This window comes from Ornithodoros turicata, chromosome 2, assembly GCF_037126465.1.
Source record: "Ornithodoros turicata isolate Travis chromosome 2, ASM3712646v1, whole genome shotgun sequence".
Taxonomy (NCBI): Eukaryota; Metazoa; Arthropoda; class Arachnida; order Ixodida; family Argasidae; genus Ornithodoros; species Ornithodoros turicata.
In genome coordinates, this window is record NC_088202.1 from 15,114,549 (window position 1) to 15,126,080 (window position 11,532).

Sequence of the window (11,532 nt, forward strand, 5' to 3'; positions counted from 1 at the left end):
GTCCCAATGGCGTTGAAAACCAGTAACGCTTGTGGGTGTAGTTGGGTGAGCTGAATCATCTTTTGTATGGCAATAACGATCGGGCTTCCGCTGGGCTGTAGGACGTTTCCGTACAAGGCATTCTGCTGCGGACATCTCTCTACACTGACTACTCGCTACACGGACGTTCCGGTGCATGGACGTTTCCGTACACTGCCGTCCCGGTACAAGCATTGTCGCGTATGGAAAATGTTTGCACGCCAGTTCGTCGCCATTAAGATTAACAGCTTTCATGATAAATTAACGGAATGCCCAGCTAGAAAAAAGGGATATACGTACATTGGGATTGTTTCGACATATAGTTTCGAGGCTGAGGCAGCGGGCCCATAAAAAGCACCAACTCCCACTTTTCAAATACTCCATTAAATCGGGTGGTCTCTGCTCAATTTTAGTGTCGATCAGGATCGCCGCATAAGTTCAGGCAAGCTCTCAAGTAAATTAATAGTATATTTCTGACACTAGGAGCACACATTTCTTTTTGTTGTTGTTGTTGTTGTTGTTTTTGGGCTTATTAGCGCAGCTTCCGAACTATTCCAATATATCCGGTTCTGCAGAGCAAAGGCTTCGATTCGAAATTTTAATGTAGTATTCCACATTCGATTCGGATTTTTTCATTTAGCACTATTGCAGATCCATCTCGAGCCCAAGCAGCTACATGGTAACATAAAATCAAACTGACATAGAGTTAACAAACACCGTAACCAGACTCACAAGAAAACAACCTATAACCACCATAGGTCACACACATCATAGCAAACAAGAATAAGCAGAAAAAAATAAGAAAAGACCCTATGCCAACAAAACTTTTATCTCGTTGGCAAAGCATGGAAGAGATCAGACGGACACAATAGCTGGTGGAAGGGCATTCCAGTCCTCAACAGTTTTGAAAAAAAAAAGAAGAAGAAGAAGAATTCGAATCGAATACACAAGTATTTGCTTAGTGAAACTTGCCGCCTCAGCTGAGCAGACAGACAGCGTTTTTTAACATTATTATTGTTGAACATCACCCCCACCCCCCGCTTCCCTTTACTCCGTATTCGAAATATCCTCACGTTAGCGCTAGCCCTATTAAGTGATGTTACTGCAAGATGCGCAGAGTGCTTCTAAAAGACTACAAAGCTTAGGGAAAAATTAGCCATATTTATTCATAAATATGACTGTGTTACATAATTGATTGAATAGTTCATCTGTTCCCTTCCTCCAGGGAAACTGCCATGCCATAAATTTTGGAGCAGAGACTTATTGTTCGCAGCCTAGTATTTCTTCATATGCATATCATTTGGTACGTTGCAAGTAGAAATGGGCATAAGTGTTTTCAACTCATCAAGTAATCTTGGTGCTTGTTACAAAAACACATTGGCAAGATAATTTATTCTGCACAGGGTTTAGCCCTCGTTTAGAAACTGGACGGGTGCTACACATCCGTTCCGCGCATGACTTGTGAAAAGATGTCCGCGTACGGAGATGTCCATGTACTAAGATGTCCGCGCGCCGAAACGTCCACGTACCGAAATGTCAGTACCATCATATTCTGTACCGAAATGTCTTGTACCGAAACATCCGTATACACTTCCGCTGAGGTTGTGACGCAAACCTACGACCAGCCGGACAAACCTGTGGTCAGCTGTATGAAATAATACGCGTTCAAATTACGCAAGCCAAAAAGAGGCTCATGGTAACAAATGCGAAGAAACACGGACGTTACTCAACTCAACCATGTTATTCAACCAACACGCTTTGCATTTTCTCGCGGAAAAGGAGGCTGTCAAAAATGATGAATGTAAGCACTCCTCGGATACGTAGTTGAAGTGCACGTAATTCTTTCGTACATTTATCTGTTTAATCTTACCGCACATTAGCCATGTTAGAGCTTTTAGTTAGCACTGGATTTTTATGTCTTTACGAGTCCTTATCGTGCAGAACTGTCACATGGCAGTGATTGCTGAGCAATATACTATATGCGTGTGTGTGAATTAAGTATTATTATTATTTTTTATCTGGAAGTCTCCCGATAGGAGAGGCTAATTTGTTGCACTTGGTGCACACCTCGTTATTCGTACTTCTTACTCTCACAGCCGTTATATGATGGAAACTGGCTAAACACGTACTATGCCTATGTTCTTGCAGGCATACCGAAAAAAGGGAACCACGTCCGCTGCTACCGGTGCCGATGGTGCTCCTACAGCTCGCCGGATAGGTCAACCTTACAAAGGCACGAGCGTAAGCACACTGGAGAAAGACCATACCAGTGTCACTACTGCCCCGAGGCCTTCGGAGAACGTTCCACTTTAAAGGTCCATGTGCGTCGCCACACTGGTGAAAAGCCATTTGAGTGTCATCTCTGCCCGAAGTCCTTTACAAAATCTTGCAACCTGAAGACACATTTACGTTGTCATACGGGAGAAAGACCCTTTAGGTGTCAACTGTGCCCTAAAGCATTCGCGTACAATCACGTTATGAAGCAACACATGAACACGCACTACGATCTTCATCCATACTTATGTGCAACGTGCGGTAAGTCATTCCGCACCAGAAGGGGGCTCCTCAAGCACAGGTCGTCTTGTAAAAGTTTTAATTGACTTCAGTGTTGGCGTCCGTTCACACTTTTGAGCACCACAGTGAAGATATGGTTGTGGTAGTTGCATTCCTGTTGTAGCTGTGCGGACTCATTTCGCAATGTTTGAAAAATTGATGTAGATATTAAAAGTTTATAACGAAATTCACTTGTGACACAGCACTTTGTACCTCGGAAAGGACACGAGCTTTTCGGCGAGGTGCGTATGCCACAAAGTGCCCATTGAGGAGGGGACGATGAATGAGTAAGAACCCAATGGCTCGAATTATTTATGGCTCGAATGGCTACTTCGAATTATTTCGAAAACCGTATTCGAGAAAGTATACGTTATGCAGAACAATGGCGTCGAAAAAGAAGGAATTCCCGACTCCCGAGCTCATTGCCCTCAAGGCACAGCGACCAGCGGGCTGTCGGCATCGTGCACGCCATTGGAGGGCGCTGTGATCGGTTCACTGATAGGGTGCCTCAATTGTCAGCGCCGCTTGCTGGGTACCGCTCTCGCCGTCACCATATTGGGTTGAGCCTCCAAAGCGGAGGATATCTGACCGCGCGTAGCTGGCGGCAATCGTTGTAGAAACAAAATGCATGACTACTGCGCAAAAATTATGCATGCCACACAAATGTGGGCGAGCTTACCTTACGTGTGAATCTACTCCGAATTGTCATTTTATTATGCATGTTTCGTGCTAGAATTTGTTCGTACTCCAAGACAAACAGCAAATGAACTCGAATGTTCGACACAACATAGCGTCTACGCTTCCGAACGTGTCTCCAATCTGCAAACGGTGCTCACCTTCGAGGTACCCTATTGACTGAAAGAGGATATACTTCTTTCGTTATTTTTCCACCATAATTCTAGGCGTTTACGCATCACCTTGTCCAATGTATCTAACAGTGTTGTGCCGCTATTTATTCCCCCAATTAGCTAGCATGCAGCCTAAAATGTGCCACAAGTTGCAGCCTGGAGAACTGGTGTCGTTTCTGACATTAATATTGAGGAGATTTAGTACAGGGTACCGATACGCGTTGTGGCCCCAAAGAAATGTCGCCACCGCGCATGCCCTGTGCCAAAATAGTATTATGCGCAGTACCCAGGGACGACTCCTTATTTCTCTTGGGCCCAAGGCGCATGGGTACCCTACTATGAAACTGCCTATTATATAGGAAGGGAGTTGGCTCAGGACAGAAGCCGCCGATATTTCGAACAGAGACTGTTCTTCTTCTGGGCACCGTCCTCATCATTGGCATGGTATTTAAAGGGTTAGGTACCATGCCAATGATGAGGACCGTGCCCAGAAGAAGAACAGTCTCTGTTCGAAATATTGGCGGCTTCTGTCCTGAGGCAACTCCCTTCCTACATTCTACCGGTTCGCTGGATTTCTACCCATCTATGCCTATTATATAGGTATTTACGTTATCTTTTGCAACGAATTTTTTTTCCCAGAATGCATTTGTGTTCGAGATATCCACAATATCAAAACTCAAGCTCTTCCCCCTGCTTACCGTCACCGGGTTAAAAACAATAACTTTATTAGAAAGTGATGAATGGGGAGTTTCATCGACAGGGGCGATACTCTACCCCATTGCATTGGGCGAAGTTCACCTACAGGAGGCTTACATGTCTCGTGCGAAACAATAACTCAATCACATTCGACTAAACCGTTTCACTATAATTATTTGACCTTGACATACGCCCGCGTCTGTCTCACTACTTGTATTGTTGTACTTGTATTGTTGACTCATTAGATGCACCACAGAATTAGTGAGCTCATCTTCCTTATCATTTTAGCCTAGAATTCCCCATACCCTTAATTTACTGATTCGCTTTATTTTCCCCAACAAAGTCAACAACTGAGGCCAGTTCTAAAACTCTGTCCCATTGCTTTTGCACTTGCGTGTAACGCTGTGTCGTGTGCTTAAGAAGAGCATCAACATTCCTGTGCCTTACAATTAACTCGCCCAAAATTTGAGATAGATTCCCTCCCTATGTTGCCGCGTTAGCATATTCTAAATACATTTAACTAATCTGGGGATTTAGATTTAATAATACCCTCCACTACCATGAACCCTTTACTCTGCCACTGTCTTACGAAGTTTTTTGCTCCTAACCTTAGCCGCTCCCTCCCAATCCAAGTTCGTACGTAGTAGCTGACTATATTTCTGAGTCGTTCTTTACCCCAGCAGTGACCGCCATGCACCACTCTACACCTATTAGCCCAAACTTGATATGCGATTTCGACTGCTACTTACTTGTAAAATTTCTGGTGTCTTTCGATTACTTTCCCAACATGTATTCCAACTGGTTTTTCAAAGATTAAGTTACGTAATCCGAAAAATTTCTTAAAACAGGACCACAGGTACGCCGGTACCTTACACGCGAAGGCGGTGTGCCTCACTGGTTCTATCTGGCCGCAAGGCTCGCAGTCCCTTCGGTTATATCCCATTTCGCCTATTCCCATTTCGCCTAATCCGGATTATGGGATTAGAAAGGCGGGAGAGGTGACTGGCGTTTAGCGAAATGGGACTGCTGTGCAATCTCATTAGGCGAAACGGGACTGTCGACAAGTGGGTGTTACAAGTGGTGTTAGTTAAGACCTGCCTTTCGACGCCCTCTCAGGCAAGGGCGGCCGGTGCGTGTGCCCCTCTCGCACCCCCGTCGCTACGGCTCTGATTCGTGGCAATGGTTGGCGCAGGACGTGCTATGTGGTGAAGTTCAGTTTTAAGAGTGTACCACTTTGCAAAGTCACTAGCAGGGGCACAGGTTTTTCGTGCGGCTTAGGGAATTCGACTTCGAATAAAAACGAAAATAAGAAGCAGATTTTTCAATTTTTGCTCACTTAAAAAAAAACAGAAAAGAAAGAAAGAAAAGAAAGTCCACTCGTGAATAGAGCGGAGGGAACACGAAGGCATAGCGAAGGGTACGCCGTGACCAACCAGATGGTCGTGACGTGGTCCCTGTGCACGTGATCTGTGACAGATTTCATTGGTTTAGCGCACAGGTACGAAATATAACAGGCAAACTGACTTTTGGCAGCACGCTTGAATAGAACTAGCAAAGGGATAAAGTTGTTATGTGGAGATGCGTAATTAACTCTGACTTCGCGACAAAGAATAACACATTTCTCGCATTTACTTTTCAAGAAGTACCAAAAAGTGCTTTTAATGCAACCCTTGCTTGAAAAAAACAACAACGAGGTTGTAAAGTTATGTGAAGATGCGACTTTTGGCAGCACGCTAGTGGACTGCCTTCTTTCATCACGTGACACGGATCAGTAGGCGAAGTGGGACTGTCTGCAGCATACATTAGGCCAAATGGGACAGCCTTGAGTTGGAAGTTGGTGAACCCACTAAGGGATTGCGAGATAATCCACTAAAAAGCATTAGGCGAAATGGGAAGAGGTGAAGTGGGAAGACACGGTCCCTTCTGCTGCTTTTCCACCACAGATAAAACTTGTCCTTCACTGGTATGACCTCACATCTTACTACCAACAACACCAGATGAAGACGATGAGATATGGTGTTTCACAGCGGTGGTGCGGTACCCTACCCCATTGCACGTTGAACATCATACAGGGTGTCTTTTTTTTTTTTTTTTTTTTTTGAAACAGACTTTTCATTTAAAAAACTATAAGGGCTATAGACATCCTGTTATCGCTTCTATCATCTCTGGGCCGGCGCAGGTTCTTGGCCATCTGTTGTTCAACCGTCGAATGGCCAATTACCAAAAACTCGTTAATTAACTTTTTAGTTATAAAAGCTACGAAGTTGTTCCAATAAGAATATCTGTTCATTTCGGTCACATGATATCGATATATCGAAGCCGTTTTCACAATAAAAATCCGTTCGGCAGATGGTCCACACACACACACAAAAAAGTAATAATGATAATAAATAAAAGAAAAAAATTCGTGGAGGAACAGCATTTTTTTCTTTATCTTCGGAACAGCATCTTCGGAGGCCCATCTTTCCTTCACCCCCGATGTGAGAGGGTGAAGGAGGAGAGCGCCGCCTCATGCGTCGAAGGTGAACTTTAACTTGCCGAAACAAAACAAAAAGCACGTATCGGGTGATGCTATCGGAACTGCCCTTATCTTGGGTTTTCTGTTTTCTTTAAATCTGTCTCCACGACGCAAGAGGCGATAGTGTGCTCTTTCGCCCTCTCACACTGGGGGTAAAGGAAAGACGAGTCTCCCGAGATGCGCAATGAGCAAAACAAAGGGGGAAAAAAACGTATTGCTTCACGATTTTTTTACAGACGACCTAGCGAACGGAATTTTGTTCTGAAAACAGCTACGACATCAGGTGACCGAACGGAACAGATGTTCTCATTGGGACAACTTCGTAGCGTTTGCAATTAAAAGGTTAATTGACGATTTTAGGTAATTAGTCATTCGATAGTTGAGAAGCAGATGAACAAGAACGTCCGCCGGCCCAGAGATGATAGAAGTGAAAACCCGATATCTATAGCCCTTATAGTCTATTTTATGAAAGATCTGTATTAAAAAAACACCCTGTATGAAGATGATGAAGGAAGGATGAAAATTCAAGAACGAATTAAAGCGCCTGGAGCAATCCAGTGGACGACATGAAGTCCATGAATAGGTGACGAACCAGACGATGGAGCACATCATCATCTTAGGGGCCAATGAGTGCAGGTAAGTTCAGTCGCCTCTCGGTGATACGGGCAAGCTCATCACACAGTATCCGCCTTGCGGGCAGTAGACGCATGCTCCACAAGAAAGCGTTGGGTATTCGCCACGACACCGCAGGTGGAACAAAGGCTTGTGTTGTAGCATCTGATCAAGCACTTGAATTGTGGGGTGCAAGCCACATCGAGGCGGAGTCTACGCGGGAGGGAGGTAAAACTACAAATTTGATTCTACCGAATACACGAGAGCTTGAGTAGTGATGTCCCGGCACCATTGCTGCAGAGCGAAGGATTGAAACCATGCAGTTATAGTAGGGTTCTTCTGTCACCTCTCGATACATCGTACTAAAAGGAAAATGAGCACAGCTCTTTCCCGTAAAGTTACCGCGGATGCCTTTTGTTCTGTGTTCAATATCCCTCTCTGTTCTTATTCCACACGACACAGCGTACTGTTTGCCTGCTGCCAAAAATACATTTGACAAATTACGACACCTGGGATGTACAGGGTGTTTCATTTAATTCGAACCACACCTTTAAAAAATAACGGCTCATTGCATCACAACGAAACCAACTGCATAGTATTACTAGTAGCCTAACGTGTTTCAGAGTATTCTTGTACCGTAATTAATTAATTAATGGAAATTAATTTTATAACTTTCTAGTTACGAGGATTACAACGAAGATGTCATTTGTGAAGTTGTAGGCGCTGCCTACGAGAAAACGAATCCAGTGCCTTGCAACACTCGAGCTCTAACGAATCATTTTTTCCCGGGTCTGCAGAAATGTGCCCGGACTTTGGGACCGAAATGGGACCGAAACTTGGATGGAGCATGTTTCCGTCACGCCGAAAGAGCGCTCGATCGCAGCGCGTGGTAGCGAGACCTCGCCACCCTGAGCGAGCTGGAGTAGCCGGCCCAATGTAGAGTTGGGCCAACATCTCCATACTTTCTTTTTAATAACAATCATCAACGCCCATACAGTAACTTTGATTCTGCTTGTACATTAGAAACCATCCCATTGTTCACGTTGCTCACTGTCCCATGGTGGTATGGCGCTTCGCGGAACGTTGAAAAGTACTCAGATGCACGAAAAAAAGTGGATACGTTCTGAGATACCATAGTCGTATTCAACTTAAGAAGGAAAATAAATATAGTCAGTCATCTACATACGCCGTTTGGGATACGAGAACGCTATAGCGCGTCCGGAGAAATACTGCGGCGCCACCTGCAGCGTATATGATAGGTTACATTATTTGGCGGAGGAGCGAGCGTGACCTCTCTGTGCCAGCCATCCTAACCGCGGAGCAGTAACACTTTGGGACCTGACGAACCAGATTTATTTTCCTTATTAAGTTGAATGCTACTATGGACGAGAATTGAATCGCATTTCATTCCATTCAGTCGAGCTTAATGTAGGATAGTAGTTGCAATCGAGGAGGATTCATCGACAAACATGTCTGCCTGGATGGTAAGAAAATGAAATAAATATAGCAAACAAATTTGTTTCGCCTGCTGTGTTCCACACTTTCCAATTTGTTGAAAGTATAGCGGTAACCAAGGAAGTGTCCACCCCTGCCCGAATTTGTAATGGAAATACTTTTTTCCGCAAGCAGTTTAAAACGTATCGGGGTCGCTACTCTGCGACTGAGAAATGTTGAGAATACGATATATATGAAGAAAATTTATTACATTAACCTGACATGTACAGTGCAAGCAGTGAATACGATAGAGGCGCTGCTGCTAGTGTAAATAACGAACATCTCTCAAGAAGACGTGAAATACGTTTATTACACAATTTCAACGTCAATCGCTACGCTTTGGTTAGGCATATATCCTAAGCGTTGCAACTCGGCCACGCTCAAAAAGTTCGCGCAGGCCACAACGCAATCGTTGGGGGTAACATCACACACTTTGCAGGGAAGCCAGTGTCTAGACACGGCCAGCTGCTCCATGTGAATTTTTATAGCGATTGTGCTGATATTAGGGTGCACTACATTGAGCGCGTCGACTGCGTCGCACAAGGACCGACTACCGGCATTCCCGGCGGCCCGCTGGACAAGATATATGTAATTGGTGTAATTTGTAAAAAGAACAATAAAGAATGCAGTGAAATCACCAATCTCCAGTGGATCACACGTAAAGACGCACTTTACACCTTTGCTGCTTTCAGCAGGAAGGTCTTTGACTTTCCGAAGAACAGTCCTCCGTACTCGCGCTTGAACTGCAGACGAGCTTAACCCCGATTGACTAGCTGCTGTACCGACTTCTCTGGACGTCGATGCCTCAGCAACACGCAGTTTGCCTAACGCGACCAGTGTGGCTTTGCATTCCTTCTTCAGCTCTTCATTGCTTTTGCACAGGCGCTCCAGTTGAGAATTGACACCTTGTTTCATCTGTTCGAACGCCTGCTTTGAATCGTGTGCAGCAATCAGCACTTTTAGGTCTCTAGTTGATGCCGTTATTTCGGAAGTTAAATTATTAACACTATCCTGTACAGAAAGTTGGGCATGACTCATCAATTCCAGGTCACGTTGAATGTTTGCACCCGCCTTGGTTACGCTATCGAGTAAAGTATCTTGTGCAGGTGTTGACCTCACAGCTTGCAATGTGCTTCGACAGCCTCCAGTGAAGTGGTCGATGATATTTCCTCTGGCAACGTTTTGGTTACACCGCCAACAAGCTATGGCATGAGAAGCACACTCATTCAAATGATCGAGAGTCGTCAGGACGTCACCCACAAATTCACATCCATACTTGAAGTTTGGACAGCGAGACTTGAGTTTTTTCAGTTGATTCTGCTTGAAAATGAAGCGACCAGTCTCCTCTTCATGGAAGCTTTCTTGATCCAGAGGACACGTCCGGCCTTTCGCTAAGATGCGATTATAGCAGAATATGCAGAAGGAGTGAGAACATTCGAGAACGCAAGTAGTGTCGGGCACAACTCCGCAGAGGTGACAGGAACGCAGCGGTGGCAAAGTATCCACAAGGTGAACAGCTGTCCAGTTAGCGACACCAGCAAATCCAGTTAGAAACGTGGGAGCGGACATGCTGTAGTCACGTGACGCGTCTTCAGATACAAGCGGGCGTGCTGTTGCCATGTCGCAGCAGCGCTTGACAAACTGAAGCAATGAAACAAGAGGAGATGTCTGTAAACGCTATCGCTTCACTCAAACTTCCCGGAAGTCAGCCAGCATAAAGTAGCATTACCATACACCGCGACGACAGCACACGATGTTTTTTTTTTTTTTTTCTGGCTGCGGTCGTCTCAAAAATGCGCATAGCATTTCACAATAATGTTCTTTACCCTCTCTGAGCACACATACCTTGGTTATCGTACACGCCTGCGATTATAGGAGAACAGATTCTGGATCCTGCACACGCAAAATGAATACGAACACGTGTCCGTCTTCCGCACAAGAAGATGCCAGACTACAGAAAACGCAGAACGAAGAAAAGCATCCGTTGTACACCACTTCGAATTCTTCGAGCCTTGCGCCTCTGCAGGCTGCCAACTTGGCAACGCCTGTTATTGCATAGCTGCCTGCAATACCCCGAAACAAAAAACGCCGAGCGTCTAGCGACGCCTTGTAGCGCTTGCAGAAACCGCTTGCTGCGGCGCGCGAAAACGAGTACCTTCAAATGTTAATGACGAAACGCGTGCAATACAAACGGTGACCAAGTAAGAGGGACGACCAGGGGCGGATTGAATGAGGCGGGGGGGGGGGGGGCGACCGCCTCCCCCATACGGCTGTGTTCCCTATGTAAAAACCCCATCTCCTGGATGATGCTGTGCCGCAAAGCACCAAATTTCCTTAAGATCGCCCCCCCCCCCCCCCATGACAGAACCTTAATTCCGCCCCTGTGAACGACCCCACACAACTGCTAAACAGCAACTGCAGCAATATTGTTGCAAACAGAAGTTCTTATGTCCGTTACAAGGAAGAAGGTCACAACATCGATCACACCAGCCAAAGTACCAGCATTTGTTCTATGAATGCCCGAACACAGAATGGCATCGTCCGAGTGGACAGTAAGGTTAGACCAGGGTTCTGAACCAGGGTTCAGAAAGTTTTTACAATCGCAGGATCTCAGGATTTCTAAATGTGAATCCCGGGATGGGATCGGGATGTTTCTGCAGCTATTCCCAGGATGCCGTATAGGAATATGTCGACGTGCAGTCAGTGGCGGATCCAGGGGGGCATCGCCCCCAAAACGTCAGTTTATACGTTGGATTTCCTTCTCTTCCCTATCCCACTACAATCCGACAAAGC

General features: G+C 45.4%; 1 protein-coding gene across 1 annotated transcript; it reads right to left on the bottom strand.

Annotated features, from left to right (window-relative positions):
* Positions 1–8,926: 8,926 nt before the first annotated feature.
* Positions 8,927–10,796, bottom strand: LOC135383141 (uncharacterized). Its single transcript, XM_064612744.1, has 2 exons — positions 10,585–10,796; positions 8,927–10,380 (listed from the first exon to the last, which is right to left on the bottom strand). Exon 2 carries the CDS (start codon positions 10,357–10,359, stop codon positions 9,049–9,051), a length of 1,311 nt encoding a protein of 436 aa, XP_064468814.1. The 5' UTR covers positions 10,360–10,380; positions 10,585–10,796; the 3' UTR covers positions 8,927–9,048.
* Positions 10,797–11,532: the final 736 nt, after the last annotated feature.

Bases quoted from the DNA above. Each gene is read 5' to 3' on its own strand.
- LOC135383141 (XM_064612744.1), bottom strand. From the start codon at position 10,359: ATGGCAACAGCACGCCCGCTTGTATCTGAAGACGCGTCACGTGACTAC.